General features: G+C 46.2%; 1 protein-coding gene across 3 annotated transcripts; it reads right to left on the reverse strand.

The window, feature by feature from the left end:
* Window positions 1–6,898: 6,898 nt before the first annotated feature.
* KNSTRN (kinetochore localized astrin (SPAG5) binding protein) lies at window positions 6,899–19,856 on the reverse strand. Of its 3 annotated transcripts, none has more exons than XM_047766712.1 (9): window positions 19,404–19,850; window positions 19,146–19,240; window positions 14,829–14,958; window positions 13,979–14,026; window positions 12,248–12,365; window positions 11,959–12,052; window positions 10,073–10,128; window positions 8,993–9,067; window positions 6,899–7,592 (listed from the first exon to the last, which is right to left on the reverse strand). In XM_047766712.1, exons 1-9 carry the CDS (start codon window positions 19,610–19,612, stop codon window positions 7,461–7,463), a joined length of 957 nt encoding a protein of 318 aa, XP_047622668.1. In that variant the 5' UTR covers window positions 19,613–19,850; the 3' UTR covers window positions 6,899–7,460. The 3 variants fall into 3 exon arrangements, with proteins under 3 accessions (XP_047622668.1, XP_047622669.1, XP_047622670.1); XM_047766713.1 differs by having other exon boundaries at window positions 12,248–12,353; window positions 19,404–19,849; XM_047766714.1 differs by lacking the exon at window positions 6,899–7,592 and adding an exon at window positions 7,599–7,981 and having other exon boundaries at window positions 19,404–19,856.
* Between the last annotated feature and the right edge of the window lie 512 nt (window positions 19,857–20,368).

A 20,368-nucleotide genomic window follows, 5' to 3' on the forward strand; every position in this document is an offset into this window, starting at 1 on the left:
TGGTGCTCAGTTGCAGTGCCCCTTTTTTTTTGGCCGACCTTTGTGGTGACTGGGGCATCAGGTGGAGCCGGTTCACAGACCCCTAGTGGTGGCAGTCTACACCTCCCTCTGGTTTCTGAGATGACTGCTGTGGTTTGTCCCCGCTGCCTGTAGATCATGCAAGAGGAACCGTGTTGCACTTAGCCTCCCACTGCCCTTAGCCTGCACAAGAAGCACCTGGTCTCCTGTAGCCCAAGAAAGTAGCCTCTTGCCAGCTGTAGCCTGTGCCAGAGGCGCCCCACCCTCTGAGAGTCTGTGTGTGTGCAAGGAAAGAGATTCCTATGGTAGTCTGCCCCTCCTCCTCTCCCCCTCCCCAACAATGGCACCTTGCTTTTCCTGTGTGCCCAGACCTCCTCTCTGGTTCCCTCAGCTGTGGCATACCACTCCCTAGCCCCTCAGGCTGTCTCCACACAGCCAGTCCTGGTCCTCTCCCCAGAACTGACCTCCAGAGCCTGAGTCTCAGGGCCCAGCCCCCACCCAAGCATCTCAGGCTGTGGTGTCCTGGGAGGTGGTACAGATTGTCTGTGCAGCTCTCTCTCTGCTTTGCCCTCCTCAGTCTAGCTGCTGCGCTTTTCCCAGCAACTTTGAAGTCCCTCCATCTTGGCTGATCTCCCCATCGGTTAGGTGGCTTCCCAGGGTGTGGGTTCCTTTCCTCTTTCACAGATCCCTCTCAGGAGTGCTAGTCCTGTCCTGAATCCTTTTCTCTCTCTTTTTTCCTCCTTTGTCCTATCCAGTTATGTGGAGGGTTTCTTGCCCTTTTTGGAGGTTTCAAGTTCTTCTGCCAGTATTCAGTAGATGTTCTGTGTGAATCATTCTACATATAGATGTGTTTTGGTTTTTTTTTTTTTGATGTATTTGTGAAAGAAGGTGAGCACAACATCTTACTCCTCCACCATCTCGATAGACCTGTACTATTGTTTCTTGACTGCTCTTCCTTTGTCTCTGCATCCCCTCACTCTCCTGATTAGTAACGGTTTGGATCTGCCTTTTGGAACTCTGGGGAAGTCTAAGAGGCTGAAGCCTTTTTCCTGCAAACAAGAACACAGAAAGGCTTTTGTACCCAGGAGGGCCCCAGAGTCCTGCTTAAGTTCACTTAGTACCCTCAGCTGTTTAAAGGCTAAAGTGAAGACTGGAAAAAGTCCACTGGGTTTACCTACAGGCAAGTCACTGGTGACACTGAAACTGAGTAAGACCCTGCATAGCAGAGGAGAGAGAGGAGACCAAAGGTCAGAGAAAATTTTTGTTTAAAAATTTCTTGTTTGGCCATAAAGTATTAATTTTATTTCACACAACCCTATCAAAAATTATTTTGGTAGAGTAATGAGATATGAAGCAGATTATCCATAGGTGAAAGAAGAAATCAGAATGGAAATTAGAACATATTTTGAACAAAAGGACAAATAATGAAGATAGGATTTAGGAAGACTTGTGGGATGCAGCTACTTGGCTCTTAGAGGGAAATTTACAGTTGTTAGTGCTTATACTAGAAAAGAGGAAAATTGAAATTACCTCCTCTTCTATTTTAAGACCCTAGAAAAAGAACAGTAAATTAAAACTCCAAATGTAGATGGAAATGAATAATAGTAGAATTATGAAATAGTGAGATGTACAACAGAGAAAACTCAACATAAAAAATGATAAGTTCCTAACATGACTGATCAAGAAAAAAGAGAAATTGAGAGTTCTTATTCTGGTTCAGTGGGTAAGAAGTCGGTGAGAATGCGGATTCAATCCCTGGTCTTGCCCAGTGGATTATTCTAGTGTTGCCGTAAGCTGCAGCATAGGTTGTAGATGTGGCTTGTGTTTGATGTTGCAAGTGGCTGTAGCATAGGCCAGTAGCTGCAATTCCAATTCGATCCCTAGCCTAGGACCTTCCATAAGCCCAATGTGCAGCCATAAAAAGAAAAAAAAGTTTACTGGACAATATTAAAAGTAAATTTAAAAAAAAGAGAGCTTGGGAGTTCCTGTCATGGCACAGTGGAAACAAATCCAGCTAGGAACCATGAGGTTGTGGGTTTGATCCCTGGCCTCACTCAGTGGGTTAAGGATGCGGCATTGTCGTGAGCTGTGGTGTAGTTTGCAGACTCAGCTCGGATCTGATGTTGCCGTGGCTGTAGCATAGGCTGGCAGCTGTAGCTCCGACTTGACCCCTGGCCTGGGAACCTCCATATGCCAAAGGTGAGACGCTAAAAAGACAAAAAGACGGAAAAAAAAAAATGGAGTGAAGGAGAGAGCAGCCTTCAGGCCCCACAGATTCAAAAGCAGTTAAGAGGATATTTTGAGCAATTCATAACATTCCATTCTACAGGGATGAAATAGACAAATCAATTTACATGAAGTTCAAGAAAAGACAGTCCTAATAGGTGGTGATTTCCTGTCAGAACAGTGCTCATTTGGAGTTCCTGTTGTAGCTCAGAGGGTTAAGAATCAGACCAGTATCCATGAGAATGCGGGTGTGATCCCTAGCCTCACTCAGTGAGTTAAGGATTCGACACTGCTGCAAGCCATGGTGTAGGCCACAGATTTAGCTCAGATTCCACCTTGCTGTGGCTGTGGCATAGGCCAGCAGCTGCAGCTCCCATTCAACCCCTACCCTGGAAATTCCATATGCCACAAGGGTGGCCTTAAATAAACAAACCAAAAAACAAACAGTGCTCATCTCTGGAGGGAGCATTAATTTATTGACCCGTACACTTTATTTATTTATTTATTTTTTGTCTTTTTGTCTTTTCTAGGGCTGAGCCCGAGGCATATGGAGGTTCTCAGGCTAGGGGTCAAATCAGAGCTATAACTGCTGGCCTACGCCAAAGCCACGGCAACTCAGGGTCCAAGCCGCGTCTGCAACCTACACCACAGCTCACAGCAACACCGGATCCTTAGCCCACTGAGCAAGGCCAGGGATCGAATCCACAACCTCATGGTTCCTAGTCAGATTCGTTAACCACTGTGCCACTGTAGGAGAAAATGTCCCAATAAAATGTAGAAAGGAGAGACCCCAGCCATGATGACTAAGCAAAGTCTAGCCAACTGCCCCAACCAGTCCTCCCCCATGCATCTGCTTCTGTAAATTTGTTTCCGCATCTACTACTTTGCCTGACGTCACTCCAGTCCAACTAGCCAAGCTTGGGCCCGGAAGACGTAGCCCATAAAAGCCTTGTGAAACCCTTCTTCCGGGCTCAGACTCTGGAGAGCGATCTCCTCTGAGCCCGCTGGCGTAATAAACCTGAGTTCTCCAATTCTCCGAGTGCTAGCTTGGTTTCTCGCCAGGTAAAAGAGCTGATCCACTGCAGCCACAAAGCTGCCGGAGCTGGTACACTACAGCCACGGGGCTGTCACCAGAGCTGATACGCTGCAGCGCAGGGCTGCTGGGTATCTGCCGTAACACCACGACAGGAACGCCAAGACCTGTACACTTTAGATTTGCCACCTTAATCATATTTAAGTGTACAGTTCTGTGGCATCAAGTATATCCACAATGTTGTGCAACCATCACTACTATTTCAACAAGCTTCATCATGCCAAACAAAACTCTTCCCTCTGCCCTCCAGTCACTTGTGAGCTTTATTCTTTCTGTCCCTCTGAATTTGCCTGTACAAGACACGTTTTTACAATATTTACTTAGCTTCTTTCCTTCTATTTTCTATGTTGAAAACTCCATCTTCTCTGCTTTACTTTACCCCATCTTCCTGCTTGAAAAAGTGGCAGTGCTGGTAAATGACTTAAACTTAAGAAGAAAGACCTAAAGGCATAAGTTATTCACAGGGTCAGCTGAATGAGGACATGATGCATTTGTCTAGCCGCTCTGGACCTGGGCAGATAGGCACGCGTTTGCACAAGCATGATATGTCCGCTAAAGAATAAGAGGAAGATGAGCCTCATGGCCCCAAGGGGTTTATGAGCAGTCATTAGCAGAATATGCATTAGCAAAGAGAACCAAGGTGCATTCTCTAGAATGCTATGCCCAGATAGCTGACACCGAGCTTCCTCAATGCTAATGATTGTTGAATGCCTAAAGGAATGAAAGCTTAGTCAGCAACCAGCTATGTGACTTTTAAAATAATTAAAAAAACCCTACACCCTGCACCTTCGACTCCCTCCTCACTTGACATAATCCTCAAGAGCACAATAAAAGCAGTGTGGTTTCTTGAGGCTGGGCTCTTGGTCCCTGAGACCTTGAGTCCCTGGGTTCCCACCTTTAATTAAGATAAATGTCTCTGTATCTTGTTTTATGTTAACTTTTTTCCTAAAGATTTACAGCACCCATTCTTCAGCCTCAACCTGCTGAGCTGGTCTCGGCTGCACATGTGGCATATGGAGGTTCCCAGGCTAGGGGCTGAACCAGATCTGTAGCTGCCGGCCTACACCAAAGCCACAGCAAAGCCAGCTGCGAGCCGCTTCTGCGACCTACACCACAGCTCATGGCTTCGCTGGATCCCCCACCCACTGGGCGAGGCCAGGGATCAAACCGGCATCCTCATGGATACTAGTCGGATTGTTGCCACTGAGTAACAAGAGGAACTCTCTAGATTCATTTTTCTAAAACATTCCTTATGGTGACTGTCTGCTTAAAAAGTGTCAGTGATTTCTTATTGCCTAGATTCATGGTTCCCAGACTGAGCCAAGGCACCCCTGGCCAGGAAGCTCACAGGGAGGCCACAGGATACTTTAAACTGTGGGAGGAACCACAGGGACACATGACATGCCACACTGTGTTCCTTTCACTGTCAAACAGTGTCCAATTTGATTCCAAGGTTTGAGAAGTTATACAGTGCCCAATATCCTATTAGCAAATAATTGTAGTTATTTAAATACACAAATATTTTCTTTAGATTTATGCATATTTTTTTTTTACAAATTCCTAAGTTGTTAGGATGTAAGTACTTCTTATTTAAATCTAGCTACTTAGCAGTTCCTGTCGTGATGCAGTGGAAACGAATCAGACTAGGAACCATGAGGCTGTGGGTTTGATCCCTGGCCTCACTCAGTGGGTTAAGGATCTGGCGTTGCTGTGAGCTGTGGTGTAGGTCACAGATGTGGCTTGGATCTGGCTTTGCTGTGGCTGTGGTGTAGGCCGGCCACCGCAGCTTCGATTCAACCCCTAGCCTGGGAACCTCCATATGCTGCAGGGGCGGCCCTAAAAAGCAAGAATAAAGGGGGGTTGGTTAAATGGCAGACCTAATCCCTTTTCATCTTGAACCCTCTGAACAAATTCTCAGTTCCTCAAGGCTCATCTGGATAGCCCCTCAACTCTTTTCTCAGTCTCTCATAATTTTATTTTTTCCTTGGAAGTTCCAAGGATCCCCTCCTTGGGTTCGATTTGCTAGAGTGGCTCCCAGACTCAGAGAAATATTTTATTTGCTAGATCTGGTTCATTATAAAACGATATAACTCAGGAACAGTCAGATGGAAGAGATGCATGGGGCAAGGCATGGGGAAAGGGCCTGAAGCTTTCGCGGCCACGGTGCACTGCTCTCCCTGGAAGGTCCTCATCCCTCTTAGCTAGCCTCTCCAAATATTACTCTTCCTTCAATCCAGTCTACCTTCTCCATCAAGACTTCCTCAAGCAAAGTAGCTCAGAGTTAACTACTACAGTACACCACTAGATAACACAATCCACTGTTTAGAAAACTACTGCTTTATTATTTAACCTATATAGTATATTTCAACATTTCACCAAGCATCTCTGAGGTGAAGAATGTCATGGTACATTAAAGCTTCCTATAGCATCTAGCAAAGTGAAGGCTATAGGTCACACTGAGTTCGTGTAATACATGAAATTATTCAGGCTCCAGATCAGAATAAGTTCCCAGAACACCTCCACAGGTACAAAAGGCAGATGGAGCAGCAGAGGTCAGAGAGAACAAGAGAAATGGCGAGAGTGCACAAATGCTGGCTGGTGGTATCAAGCAGAGCCATGAGGCAAGGGGCCAGACCTTGAGCAAACAGGTCTCTACTAGGAAAGGTGAGTAATGGAGGAGTTGAGACAGTTCCATTCTTAAGCATTAACTAGGGAGGCAGAACAAGGAAGTGGGCATCTCACAGCTGAGATCCCCCAACTCAGCTCAAGTTTCCTTTCCAAGAACGAAATAAAACTTTGGGGAGATGGGGGACCAGGAATGTCAATTACGAATTCACCTGGGCAAGCAATCTTTTAAATTAGACTCATCCTGAAAATGGGTAGAAGAAAATATTCAGCCCTTCTCACTGGTGAGAATTATTTTACTGGATTTCCCTCTCAAAGTACGTGGGACATAGCCAGCTGTGTGAGTGTCTGTGTGTGAAGGCAGAGAATTTTAGCTCTACAAGTTAGGTCGGGACATTACTTGACTTCATTGGGTGGCTCTGGGCAGCCTCAATAATCCTTAAGAGTAGGGGCTGCTGGTGAAGAAATTGGTAGAGGTGCAAAAAAAGCTGATGCCTAAAGCCAAAATCTGACTAACTTGATTACAAAATGAAATAGAGCAAGGTCTTTGGGAAACTAGTGGGGAGGCCTGCCAAGGACTTTGGTTGACTAGGGATTCATGGGGCCAGGTGCCAGACTGGCTGTGCAAAAAGCAAACATCAGAGATATAATCATACTTAGGAATACAGCTAGTGATACAAACCTGGAGGACAAAGTCTGGCACCTGCTGCTACAAATACTGAATATCTGAGGAAGGCTAACTAATGCTCTTGGAAGACGGGGGTGTTAACCACAGAGCACCTAATGAGTAGGTGGAGTCTTGAACATGTTAGCTAGATTAGTTCAATAGGATTCAGTGGAGGTATTTAAGTTACACTGGCTATTTTCATTTTTCATTGTTGCAGTTACAAAAATATTTATTTTAATAGCACTTAATAAAAAAAGTAACAGAAGTGATTTAGATCAGAAGCTCCCAGGTGTATTGTTTCATAGGCGTTACTGCTCTCTATACATTCACTCCATTTATTAAGCCATTTTAAGTAACTTACAGTGAGTGTGAATTTACAGGGAGGTTATGGAGCCCAACCGGGAAGGGACAGAATGTATACCAAGTTAGGAGGGGAGCGCATGGCTCCTTGGTGAAGTCTCCCGTGGGGCACCTGTGCTCCACTGTCTCTTCCTGCACATCTGAATGTGACCTTTTGGATCCTCTGGCTGTGGCTGGTTTAGTCTCCTGATTCTAATGTGTGCTACTTTGTTGCCTAGGAGGTTGATCCAAGCTTCTAGGCCCCCTGTCTTGTAGGTCTCAATTATGTACTGTGAGGCTCAGGAGAGCTGGCCAGTTTGGAAGTGGGGAACCGCCATTTCAGCATAGACTGTTCTTGATCCTATTGCAGAAACTGCTTTTACTCTGGGGATGGTGAGTCCTAGAAGACCACGGCCAAGAAGCAGATGTCCTAAGTGGCTTCCTCTGAGAGTGTGTCCCCAAGAGGGAGCCACGTGGCCACTTGCTTTTTCATCACATTTCTAAGAGCTGCTCCATTTCCTCAAGGGCTGTTGTAAAATCATTTATTTGACTGTTGAATAAAGTCTGTTGTTCTAGGAACTGGGCCCTCTCTTCTTCTTTCACCTTCAACTTTATCTTTAAGGCCTATATGGAAAGACATTGACAGGACAAAAAAATCTTCTATAAAACTTTGACTCACAGGAAAGACAATACCATACCCAAAATATTATGCTTCTATCCCACTGAGGAAGACGGGAATACACTGTCTTTTTAGCATGGATTTATCTGTGCTGGTTTTAGGAACTGTCCCTCCCTGCTACACAATCTGTTGTCTAAATTGGGGCAATGACATCCTCTAGGATTCAGTGTCGTACCCAATGGTTCATCTAAGCAATCCAGAGCAGTCCAGACCCGAGGATCTGGGATTCCTATTACGGGTTTCCTTGAGATATCGAGTGTCCACTGCATGGATTTCACACCGGTGTCAACTTTCAATCTGGAGCAACCTAGAGTATTGCATGTGGCCTCACAACCTGCAGAAGTGAACATTTCTAAGAGTCTTGAGAACAGAAAAAGAAAACTAGTTGAAAAAAAAAATGGGGAAATAAAGTCTTGGAATTTAGTTAATAGTAATGTCTCAATATTGGTTTCTTAGTCTCAACAAGACTATACCATAATAATGTAAGATGTTAATATTAAGGGACTTGAATTCTCTGTATTATCTTTGCAACTTTCCTGCAATCTAAAACTATTATTAAAAAGTTTAAGGGAGTTCCCATGGTGGTGCAGTGGAAATGAATCGACTAATATCCATGAGGATATAGGTTTGATTCCTGGCCTTGCTCAGTGGGTCAGGGGTCCGGCATTGCTGTGAGCTGTGGTGTAGGCTGCAGACACAGCTCAGATCTGGCGTTGCTGTGGCTGTGGCATAGGCCGGTGGCTACAGCTCTGATTAGATCCTTAGCCTAGGAATCTCCATATGCTGCAGGTGCAGCCCTAAGAAGATAAAAAAAAAAAAAAAAAAAAAAGCCCTGAAGTTCCCGTCGTGGCGCAGTGGTTAACGAATCCGACTAGGAACCATGAGGTTGCGGGTTCGGTCCCTGCCCTTGCTCAGTGGGTTAACGATCCGGCGTTGCCGTGAGCTGTGGTGTAGGTTACAGACGTGGCTCGGATCCTGCGTTGCTGTGGCTCTGGCATAGGCTGGCGGCTACAGCTCCGATTTGACCCCTAGCCTGGGAACCTCCATATGCCTTGGGAGCGGTCCAAGAAATAGCAAAAAGACAAAAAAGCCCTTTAAAGATTTTATTAAAAATGAGTAGAAGAGTTGCCTTGTGGCACAGCAAATTAAGTATCCAACGCTGTCACTGCAGCAGCTTGGGTCACTGCTGTGGCACGGGTTCAATCCCTGGCTCGAGAACTTGCACATGCAGCAGGCATGGACAAAAAATAAAGAATAAGTAGATAAACAAGAAAGAGTCCTCCACAGATCCACCTATTGTGGTAGGCAATGTTAATTCTGCCTTGGGGTGATATCTGCCTCTCACCTGCAACTCCTCCATCTGCTTTGTGGCGGTTTCATTAAAAAGCTTCAGCTCATCTTGCAGAGTTTCTAACAGCAACTAAGAGGAAAGAACAATGCAGTAATAAATCTTTATTGAAATGTAAAAACTTTCTTCACATAAACTGATCTCTTCACAGGAGCTGACTCCAGATGGTTGCTAACACCCCCTCTGTTCAGTCACTTATTGAGTGTCCACAAACATGCCAGGCTCTCATGGGTGCCCTGGAGGACGTCAGTCCACAGGACAGACAGAGGACCCCACCTTCATGTGCTCTGTGCCAGGATTCAGCAACAGGAACAAATTGTGATAGCCACCAAAAAGGGTGACTAAATAGCCTGGGAGAGCTGAGGAAGGATTCCAAACTTAGGATTCTAAGATGACAACTGATCTTCCTGGTGAAGAGATCACAGAAGCTCCAAAGACTTTTTTTTTTTTTTTTGGTCTTTTTAGGGCCACACCCACGACATATGGAAGTTGCCAGGCTAGGGGTAGAATTGGAGCTGCAGCTGCCATCCTACGCCATAGCCACAGCAATGCCAGATCCTTAACCTACTGAGTGAGGCCAGGGATTGAACCCATAACCTCACGGATACTAGTCGGATTTGTTACCTGCTGAGCCACAAGGGAAACTCCCAGAACTCTCTTTTTCTCATTTTTTTTTCTTTTCCCAAAAGACTTTGAGCAAACAATCACATTCATATTTCAGGGATGGAACCAAAGAAAAGACACATTTAATTCAGGCTGGACCTTTGTAAGACACTTCTCAGCAGAGGAACAAGGAGAGAAATTTGGCAAAGCATAGAATAGAGAAACCAGAAAGTTGTCTATCCTGGTCCACCCCATTATGGGTTTTAAAGCAGTACATTTTCAACTTAGATTCACTCATATTTGTAAGCACCTTTCTGCTTGCATACATTCCAAATAAAATATGCACCACCCTCCTCCACAATCTGGATAACGAGGCTGCTTCTTGGGCTCTGCCACACATATGGTAGAGACCTGCATAGAGGTTCAGGGCCCAGCTGCCACTGAGCCCTCACCCACTCACACCCGTGTCCTCACCATAGAGTCCATGTGATCCATGGTAGAATCTTGCTGTGACGCCAGGGTCTCACTGCCTAAAACCAGTAGATACAACAAAGTCAGCCTCACTTAGGGAACTGCGACTTAAACAAAAGAAAACAAAACCTCCTCCACAGGCGTATTCATGAGGGAAACTTCTCTAAGCATCTGGTCCTGGACTCTCCTCTGAGTTTTTATTTTGGCAGAGACACCCACAGCTGCCCTCCAGAGCTGGATGTTTTTGTCTTCCTTTTTTTCTGTGGCATATGGAAGCCCCCAGGCTAGGGGTCAAATCGGAGCTGCAGCTGCAGGCCTATACCACAGCCACAGCAGACTGAATCCAAGCTGCTTCTGTGACCTACACCACAGCTTATGGCAACACCAGATCATTAACCCACTGAGTGATGGCAGGGATTGAACCTGAATCTTTACAGAGACAATGTTAGGTCTTTAACCCACTGAGCCACAGTAGGAATTTCCAGAGCTGGATTTTATCTCCCCTTCCTCTCTAGGTTTGGATATAGCCAAAAATTTATCTTCTCCTCAGGTCAGTGGAAAATTTGTCTAAAAGGGTGGATGTTCTGGTTTTGTTTACAATTCACATTTTTTAAAGGCTTTTCAGGCCTTAAAAAAAATGTATTTTTTTGGTAAAAAGCAGTGTATACACCTAGTAATCATACAAAAACACGATTAAAGAATATATCCTAAAATGTAGAGGTTAATGGTAGCATTTGAAGACAGCACTCCTTAATCCAGTGAAGACTGGGCCCCTTCCGTGGGTGTTCCCAGGCTCCTCAACCCAGGTTGAGGCCCACCTGCAGTCTTTGGGTAATTCCTTCTTCCACTCTCCTTTCTGCTACAGGCTCTGCTCTCTAGCGACAGGGTCAGAACAGGAATCACATTTTAACCACCATGATATCACTCATTACCCAGCTTTAGGAACCCTTGAAACAGTATCCTTTCTCTCTCTTCCCCCCTGCACCTGGGAAGGTTACCTGTAGGGTATATCTCCTGAAAGAAAATATTTCTGAGCTATTTGCAACAGCATACCTGTCAGGACCAAACGAATGGCAGAGTGTTCAGATAAGAAAGAGATAATCTTGGAGTTCCCATCGTGGTGCAGCGGAAATGAATCTGACTAGTTTCCATGAAGATGGAGGTTTGATCCATGGCCTTGCTCAGTGGGTTAAGGATCCGGCATTGTCATGAGCTGTGGTGTAGGTCACAAACATGGCTTGGATCCCACATTTCTGTGGCTGTGGCATACGCCAAAACCTATAGCTCTGATTTGACCCTTAGCCTAGGAACCTCCATATGCCGTGAGTGCAGCCCTAAAAAGCAAAAAAATAAATAGGAGTTCCATCGTGGCTCAGTGGTTAACAAATCCGACTGGGAACCATGAGGTTGTGGGTTCGATCCCTGGCCTTGCTCAGTGGGTTAAGGATCTGGAGTTGCTGTGAGCTGTGGTGTAGGTTGCAGACGTGGCTCTGATCCTGTGTTGCTGTGGCTCTGGCATAGGCTGGCAGCTACAGCTCCTATTAGACCCCTAGCCTGGGAACCTCCATATGCGGGAGCGGCTCAAGAAAAGGCAAAAAGACAATAAATAAATAAATAAATAAATAAATAAATAAATAAATAAATAAATAAATAATTAAAAAAGAGAGATAATCTTCTGTCCACAATCACCTGAAATTACATTGGTCAGGCAAAGCAATATCGTAAGGGAATAAAGAGGAGCGCCCCCAAACCTTTAGGGCTTTGCTAGGCAACCCCTGTACTGACCGGGTCAGCTGACACCAGGCCAACCCTTGACATACAGTCCAGAATCACCCAAGAGGAGGCACGCGGAGGATTCCTTTGAAGGCAGTTGTTGTGCTGACACTTACCTGTGTTAAGGCCCTTGCTCTCCAAAATTGCCAAACAGTTGTCCTGAAACTTCTCCAGCAGCTCCACTTTTTGAGTCAGGTCCTTCAGCTCTCCCTGTGGGGGTGCCGTGCAGGCAGATCAGACCTGTCCCATTCTTCAGGGGCAGCCACAGTGCAAACCTGGAGCCTTCACTTCCTGCCTTCAGGCACCCAGGTATGGCCAGCCTGCCCCCACTTGAGGGGCCATACCTTGGGATTCCACACGCATCACCAAGGGCGGCTGATGGCAGAAGCCTGGTGGGCTTCTTACCTGAGTTTCAGTCAACTTCTGGTGCAACTGCTTGTTGACAGCCTCTAGGAGCTGGTTCTTATCCTTGAGCTCTTCCTCTGATTTCCGTTCACTCAATGGCTTGTAGCTGTAATGATAACTGTACTCCATATAATGAAGCGGCAGAAGGGTTAAGAGTGTGGGCTATGGAGTCATACAAACTGATTGGTTCGAATCTTGGCATCACCACATGGTGGTATATGAACAGCAGGGAGCTGAATAATCTCTCTGAGGTTGTTTCCTCATTTCTAGAAGTAATACCCACATCTCATTATTATTGTGAAGAACAAGAGAGAATACACGTAGAATTCTTAGCAAAGCTACTACCATCTAATAAACACTTAATAAATAATAGCCATTATCATCATCAATATTAATCCTTCTCAAAGTTCTCAGAGTCCTTCTTGTTAGAATGTTGTCTTCAGAACCTTTTTTTTTTTTTTTTGTCTTTTTGCCTTTTCTAGGGCTGCTTCCCATGGCATATGGAGGTTCCCAGGCTAGGGGTCTACGCCAGAGCCACTGCAACAAGGGATCCAAGCCGCATCTGCAACCTACACCACAGCTCACAGCAATGCCGGATCCTTAACCCACTGAGCAAGGGCAGGGATCAAACCCACAACCTCATGGTTCCTAGTTGGATTCGTTAACCACTGCGTCACGAAGGGAACTCCTTTTTTTTTTTCACCCATGGCATGTGAAAATTCCCAGGCTAGGGGTCAAATAGAAGCTGCAGCTGCTGGCCTACACCACAGCCACAACAACGCAAGATCCAAGCTGTGTCTGTGACATACACCACAGCTCAAACTGTGCAATGCTGGAACCAAGGCAATGCTGGATCCTCAACCCACTGAGTGAGGTCAGGGATCAAACCTGAGTCCTCATGGATACTAGTCAGGTTCGTTACCACTGAGCCACAATGGGAACTCCCGTCTTAAGAACTTTTAAGATATACCTGGCTAACAGATGTGGAATTAAAAACCTATTTCTACAAACTTTTCAGCTTCTAGTATTTCCGTCTTCAGGACTACAAAACATCCAAGCCAGCCTCTAACAGAGAGAAATGGATCCTTCTCTAGCATTTCACCACCACTGCCACCGCCAGCACTCATTTTGAAATTTAGAGAACACTAACGACACATGGCCTCTCCTCTCCTGAGGGCTTCATGCTCCTGCTGACAGGCCAGAACTGGGTTTGTGCAGTGGTCCTGGCGTGGAGCCCAAAAAGCTCTTGTCTAGTACTCTAGATGGTGGCATCATGGATTCTGGCCCTGACAGTGGTTCTCAAACCCAGCTGTGGCTCACCCCTGAAAATTCCATTCAGATCTCTGGGGTGGCACCAGACTCTAACATGTTAAAACAAGTCCATGGAGTTACTATTATGGTGCAGTGGAAACGAATCCGACTAGTATCCATGAGGATGTGCGTTCAATCCTTGGCCTCACTCAGTGGATTGGGGAATCCGGCGCTGCCACGAGCTATGGTGTAGGTCACAGACTTGGCTCGAATCTGGTGTTGCTGTGGCTGTGACACAGGCTGGCAGCTGTAGCTCTGATTTGACCCCTAGCCTGGGAACTTCCCTATGTCACGGGTATGGCCCTAAAAAGCGGGGGAAAAAAAAAAAAAAAAAAGTCCATGAGTGACTCTGATGTACAACCAGGATTGCGATCCACTGCCCTGTAACGGTGGTCAAGTTTCACTGACCCTGATGCTTACCCCTTTCTGATGTTCCTCCTAGTGGCAGTGTCTAAAGCTTTCACCTGCCTAGAGAAGCAAAAGCAAAGAAATTGGGATGTTAGATAGGCTTACTGTGGTGATCATTTTGCAATATATACAAGTATCAAATCATTATGTTGTATACCTGAAATTAATACAACATTGTACGTCAACTATGTCTCAGTGAAACCAGAACCACGACCAAGAAATCAATCAGAGAATCATAGGCTATTGTTGTGTATGTTGTAACCAAGGCAGAACAAAGAGTTTGGTTTTCTAGAGCAAGAACCAGAGATTCCATACAATGTAGACAGTAGAAGCCCGAGAAGCCTGAGTCCATGTACTTTTGTTTTGGCCCAGACTATTGGCAAAAGGTAATGATGAGGAAATAGGCTTCCTTCCTGACCAGTTCAATAGGCTGACAGACCTGATGCTGCTCAAAATAGTACAACTACCTCGTGTCAACCTCACTTCGGGGAGCTGAGCACACCCAGTGGAGGGACACATATGCTGGTTACACCGGGCTCAGACCATCAACCGAGGCTAACAACTAGCCCCCCTCCCCCTGCCCACCTCTCAGGGCTGGTGTCTGCCCCGGTCCTGCTGCTTATATATCAGAGCAAGGGCTGAGGAAAGGATACTTCTTACCCTAACCCTGGCTGCGCCTCTTCCAAACTTATCAACCCACAGAGGGTTGTGACAAACAGTTCAGCAACACTACACTGCTCTGGGCCACTGATTGCAGGCCAGCCCTTCAGGCACCCTGCGCTCTCAGAAGCTCTTTTTCCTTACTCTTGGTACTGAGCAATTTCTAGCAAGATGCCAATGGGATACCAGTGCTTTGACTCACCCATTCTCTCTTCTTGGTTTGATGATTTTTGTACCATCATTCTCTGAACCTCCTGAACGAGGTTTGGAAACATCAACTTCTTTGCACTTGACAGGTAAAAGGCTCTTAGAAGTGGCTCGAGTTTGTGCATCTACAAAGGAAAACAAGAAGGTGAAACCTCAGGCATCATGACCTAACAGCTGCAACTCCATAAATTCAGAAGAATAAGACTTCCAGAATAATGAGATAGAAACCAAAAAAAATTTTTTTTTTCTTTTTAGGTCTACACCTGAAGCATATGGAGGTTCCCAGGCTAGGAGTCAAATCAGAGCTTCAGCTGCTGGCCTATACCATGGTTCACAGCAATGCCAGATCCTTAACCCACTTAGCAAGGCCAGGGATAGAACCCGCATCCTCTTGGATACTAGTTAGGTTTGTTACCTCTGAGCCACAATGGAAACTCCCCAAAATTCTTTAAATGTGACAGTGCAGTGTGTTTGAGGGTAGCCAAAAGCTTGATGATACATCAGACTGAATGGCCAGCAAGTACAGATGTGAAAGTGGAGATTCACACAAGCAGACAGCATGAGAGGCAGTGTTGCAGTCAGCAAGGCAAGACACAGTGTACCCTTCATCAAACAGCAGATGAGGGGACCATCTTGTTCTGCTCCTAAGCACTCTGCCCACTCTCCTAAGGTTACCCTCAAGCTGCTCTGAGTTTCAGCTGTTGCTTAGATTTTTTGACCAGACTGGCTGTCTAACTAGTACTCAGAGATGTCTTTGTGGCCCCAGCATCTAGGAGAGTACCTGGCATATTTAGAGAGGTTCAGGAGTTCCTATTGTGGCTCAGCAGATTAAGGACCTGACATTGTCTCTGTGAGGATATGGGTTTGATCCCTGGCCTCACTCAGTGGGTTAAGGTTCTGGCGTTGCCGTGAGCTGTGGTGTAGGCCAGCAGCTGCAGCTCTGATTTGACCCCTGGCGTGGGAACTTCCATATATCACAGATGCAACCATAAAAAGAAAAAGAAAAAAAAAAAAGAGAGAGGTTCAAAACCCTCCTATTGAATAAATAGAACACATCACAGTTTCATGGGTTGATTCATAGACCATCTCTATTATTTATTTATTGGCTGTGCCTGTGGCAGGCAGAAGTTCCTGGGACAGGAATTGAACTTGTGCCACAGTAGTGACCCAAGTCATAGCAATGACGATGCCAGATCCTTAACTCACCAAGCCACCAGGGAACTCTTCGCAGACTCTCTAAACCTGCTTCTCTATTTTTCTTCCCCTCTTCAATGCTGACTACTTTTACCACCAGCTTTTTATTTTTTTCTTTTCCCCTTCCTTTTCTGGCCACCCTGGGGCATAGGGAGCCTCCAGGGTCAGGGATCAGATCTGAGCCTCAGTTGTGACTTATGCTACAGCTGTGGCAAGGCCAGGTCCTTAACCAACCATCCTGGGCCGGGATAGAAACTGTGTCCCAGCCCTCTAGAGATGCTGCCCATCCAGTTGCACCATAGCAGGAACTCCAGCCCTTTAAATTTGTTTATCCATCATTAAGTTTAGACGTTCCCCGTTTAGCATTCTGTTCTGACCTTGCTAGGCCACTGCCAGATAACCAGACAAATGGCCCTGACATGACACTCTTCTTCCCCATAAACGAGCATTTCCCCCCGAGCCCTTAGGGGCTCCAGTGCTCCACCACACATGTTTTCTACCATTTACATTCCATAGCAAATTCAAGTAACTTGTTCCAGAGTTAGGCACACCCCCCCAGCACATGCACAGAGGTTCTTCTAGTTTATGCTTTCGCTTTGTTCATTGTAAACTGTCTCCTTTAAGCTTGACCTAAATTAAGAGCCATAATAATTAAATCAGGTTGAAGAAATAAGGTATGAAGCACTGGATCAGAAAAATTAGGAAAATTTATATTTGCGTTGAACAGAGAATTATTTTGATGACTCCAGTTGCATAACAATTTGGAATAAATATCATTTCTCAGGCTAACAAATTATTCCACTTATCAGTACATTCAGTGGGCACTTACGCCCTATTTTCTGTACTCTTTCCCCCAAAACAAATATTAAAAGGGTTCTTTCTGAAGTCTGTCTAAAGTAAGAGGCAGACTTGGGTGAATGAATTTATCTTCTCTCTCAAGTATTAATTCATTATACACAGTAAGAAATCTATTGCTCGGAGTTCCTGTCGTGGCTCAGTGGTTAACAAATCCGACAAGGAACCATGAGCTTGAGGGATCGATCCATGACCTTGCTCAGTGGGTTAAGGATTCGGCATTGCTGTGAACTGTGGTGTAGGTCGCAGACGAGGCTTCGATCCTGCGTTGCTGTGGCTCTGGAGTAGGCTGGCGGCTGCAGCTCTGATTTGATTCGACTCCTAGCCTGGGAACCTCCATATACTGAGGGAGCAGCCCCAGAAATGGCAAAAAGACAAAAAAAAAAAAAAAAAAAGGAATTCTATTGCAGAGTTTCCTTGTGGCACAGCAGGTTAAGGATCCAGCACTGCCACTGTAGCAGCTTGAGTCACTGCTGTGATGAGGGTTCAATCCCCACCCAGGAACTTACACATGCCTCAGGCACAGCCAAAAAATAAAAATAAAAAATAAATTTAAAAAATAAAAGAAGGAGGAGTTCCCGTTGTGGCTCAGAGGGTTATGAACCCAAGTAGTACCCATGAGAATGCAGGTTCAATCCCTGACCGCACTCAGTGGGTTAAGAATCCAGTGTTGCCACAAGCTGCAGCACAGGCTGGCAGCTACAGCTCCAATTTGAACCCTAGCCTGGGAACTTCCATATGCCCAGGGTGTGGCCCTAAATGGGAAAAAAAAAAAAAAAAAAAAGAGAGACGCTAAGGAAGGAACTAATTGGCTATGTCAAGGGAAGACTTGTTTTTTGCTATCATTTCCTAATTTCAGAATTTTTTTGTTTTTACATGTGCATATATTACCGATTCAAAAACTAAAAACCAGCCAACTCATGCCTAAAATCAAAATTAAAAAACCTGGGAGGCAGCCTAAAAATGTTAAACTATTGAGGCTACACAGGATCACAAAGCCGGGACAAGGAGAGAAATCAAAGAGATGAAAACTTCCAATTTGGCTGGGGAGAGCCAGTCATGCCCCACTGAATGGGAGACACTGTTCCCTTAAGGGAAAGGCAGCATAAAAGCAGATCCAGTTTCCCCCAGGAACACCTAAGCCCTGCTGACACCAGGTGCAAAGAGAACACTTTGGCCTTTTTTTTTCTTTTTTAGGGCTGCACCCGCAGAATATGGAAGTTGCCAGGCTAGTGGTCTAATCCGAGCTACAGCTGCCGGCCTGTGCCATAGCCACAGAAACGCAGGCTTGGGGGCATATCTGCCACCTATACCACAGCTCATGGCAACGGCGGATCCTTAATCCATTCATTGATTGAGGCCTGGGATTGAACCTGCAACCTCATGGTTCCTAGTCTGACTCGTTTCCACTGCGCCATGACAGGAACTCCCACAGCACTTTAGGCTTGTGGAGAAAAGCCTATTCACAGATCAATCCTGCTAGTGCTCATCAATCAACTGCGTGGAGTCACTGGGAAGGGATCTTAACCAGCTGCTTCAAAATCTCCCACCAAAGGTGCTGATGTTTGAAGCCTGTTCTGGGCTACAATCTCTAGATTAGGCAGCTCCACACCTGCAGGCTCTAGGCGATGACTTGCAACCACAAACCAAAGAACACAAAGCCTGATGGCAAAGCAATCAAACATTGCTTTTAACCATGTCTCTTCTTCCAAGGTTCCCAAATACTAGCTAGGCCTGTCCCTTCTCTCTCACTTCACCCAAAAAAATGTTTATTATGTTCTATGTGAGACACACTGTACAGTTACAAATGTGAACCAGATACCATGTGAACCGACTGCTTCTCCCTAATAAGTATCCTGTCTTTCAAATGACTCTCTTTTCCCCTCAGTCACAACAAACCCAGTACCTCCAGATACCCCAAGTCTGGAAATAAAACTGGCAAATGTTTAAAAAGGGATTCCTAGCTTAATGGGATAACACTATAAAATAATCATCAACTTAAATCTAATTGGTGAATGCTCAGTTTGGGGGAGCCCGGATATAGGGCGAATCTACAAAGTCCCACCATCTGGCTCTTTCCCTAACTCCCATAAGTCTAGACAGTCCGGTTCTAAGGGAGTTAGTAGGCTCTCAGAGCCGACAGAATGCCCTTCCCTGTCGACACCCTCCATTCTCAGCTGCCAATTTGATTTCTCGTACTCCCTGGCCTGACCACCCCAGGCAGCGCCCTGGGGGCGGGGGTGGGGACGGCGTAGGCACCCACCTGCGGCCAGACAGCTGCTCAGCACAGAAGTGGGCTGCAGGGTGTACACTGTCTTAACCACGCTGGTCATCGTAACGAGGCAGCACGACTGGGGCCTGGAAGGCACAAGCTGAATGTTACCCAGGGCTGGCCCAGGGAACCCAAGCGGACGGAGGGCCCCAGGAGAGCACGACGTGGAATAGAGAAAATTCTTCAATTCCCAGTCCATCCCATGGGCCTCCTACACCCAGCCAGTCTCCAACCCCCGGAGAGCCGAACCTAGGCGCCTGCTGCTCCTGCCCGCAGGCCTCGTCACTCGGGTTCAAAAGATGCCGGGCAGCAACTGCCGTAGCGCCGACAGAGTCCGCCGCCTCGGTTTCAAATGGAAACTTCCGGTGGCCTGGCGGGAGGGGGTGCGGTGCGCTCCCTGTAGGCAGCCATGTTGTACGGAAGCCACTACTATGGGTGACGCCTTTGGGGGCTGCCATGCTGTACGGAAGATCCAGAGTGGAGGGGCGAGCTTGAGCTTCCTGGCGATGGGTGTGAGAGCCCCCAGGTCTGGGCGGGGGAGGGGAGTGGTGCACTTCGCCGACTTGAATGGAGCTATGAACCTACCAGCGTCATATTCTGGCCTTGGGACGCAAACGCAGTCACCTTTAGAGTTCATGTCACAATCCTTTTCTTTATTTGGTCTATGATTGTCAGGGGTGTTGCATGATGCTCAATTGCCAGGAGCACAGAGGTGGGTGGGCCGAAAACTACACCTTACGGGGTGGAGAATGGCAGAGTTAAGAAGTCAACTAGTATTCATGACGATGCGAGTTCCATCCCTGGCCCGGCTTAGTGGGTAAAGATCTGGAGTTGCCCTGAGCTGCAGTGTAGGTGGCAGACGTGGCCCGGATCCCACGTGGCTGTGGCGGGCAGCTGCACCTCCCATTCGACCCCTAACCACAGGTGCGGCCCTAAAAAGACCAAAAAAAAAAAAAAGTCTAACCTCCTGGACTCTGCCCTCTATGAAACAGCAAATAATCACACAAACTAGTCAATGTGTTTCAATTCAGCTGTAAAAAAAAGTTTATATTTACTAACTGTAGTAAAACTATGAGGGAAGAGGGAAAAGCAAGGAAACCTAGTTTATTTTAATTTATTTATATTGGCAGCACGTGCAGCATGCGGACCAGGATGGAATGTACCCCAGAACAATGAGCAGTAACAACTCTGGATCTTTAACCCATTGCACTACC

The sequence above is a fragment of the Phacochoerus africanus genome, chromosome 2 (genome assembly GCF_016906955.1).
Source record: "Phacochoerus africanus isolate WHEZ1 chromosome 2, ROS_Pafr_v1, whole genome shotgun sequence".
Classification (NCBI taxonomy): Eukaryota; Metazoa; Chordata; class Mammalia; order Artiodactyla; family Suidae; genus Phacochoerus; species Phacochoerus africanus.

Bases quoted from the DNA above. Each gene is read 5' to 3' on its own strand.
- KNSTRN (XM_047766712.1), bottom strand. From the start codon at position 19,612: ATGGCAGCCCCCAAAGGCGTCACCCATAGTAGTGGCTTCCGTACAACA. The intron at 14,959-19,145 runs GTGGGTGCCTAC...TTTCCTTTGTAG, and splicing joins GAGCAGCTGTCTGGCCGCAG to ATGCACAAACTCGAGCCACT. The intron at 14,027-14,828 runs GTGAGTCAAAGC...TTGCTTCTCTAG, and splicing joins AAACCAAGAAGAGAGAATGG to GCAGGTGAAAGCTTTAGACA.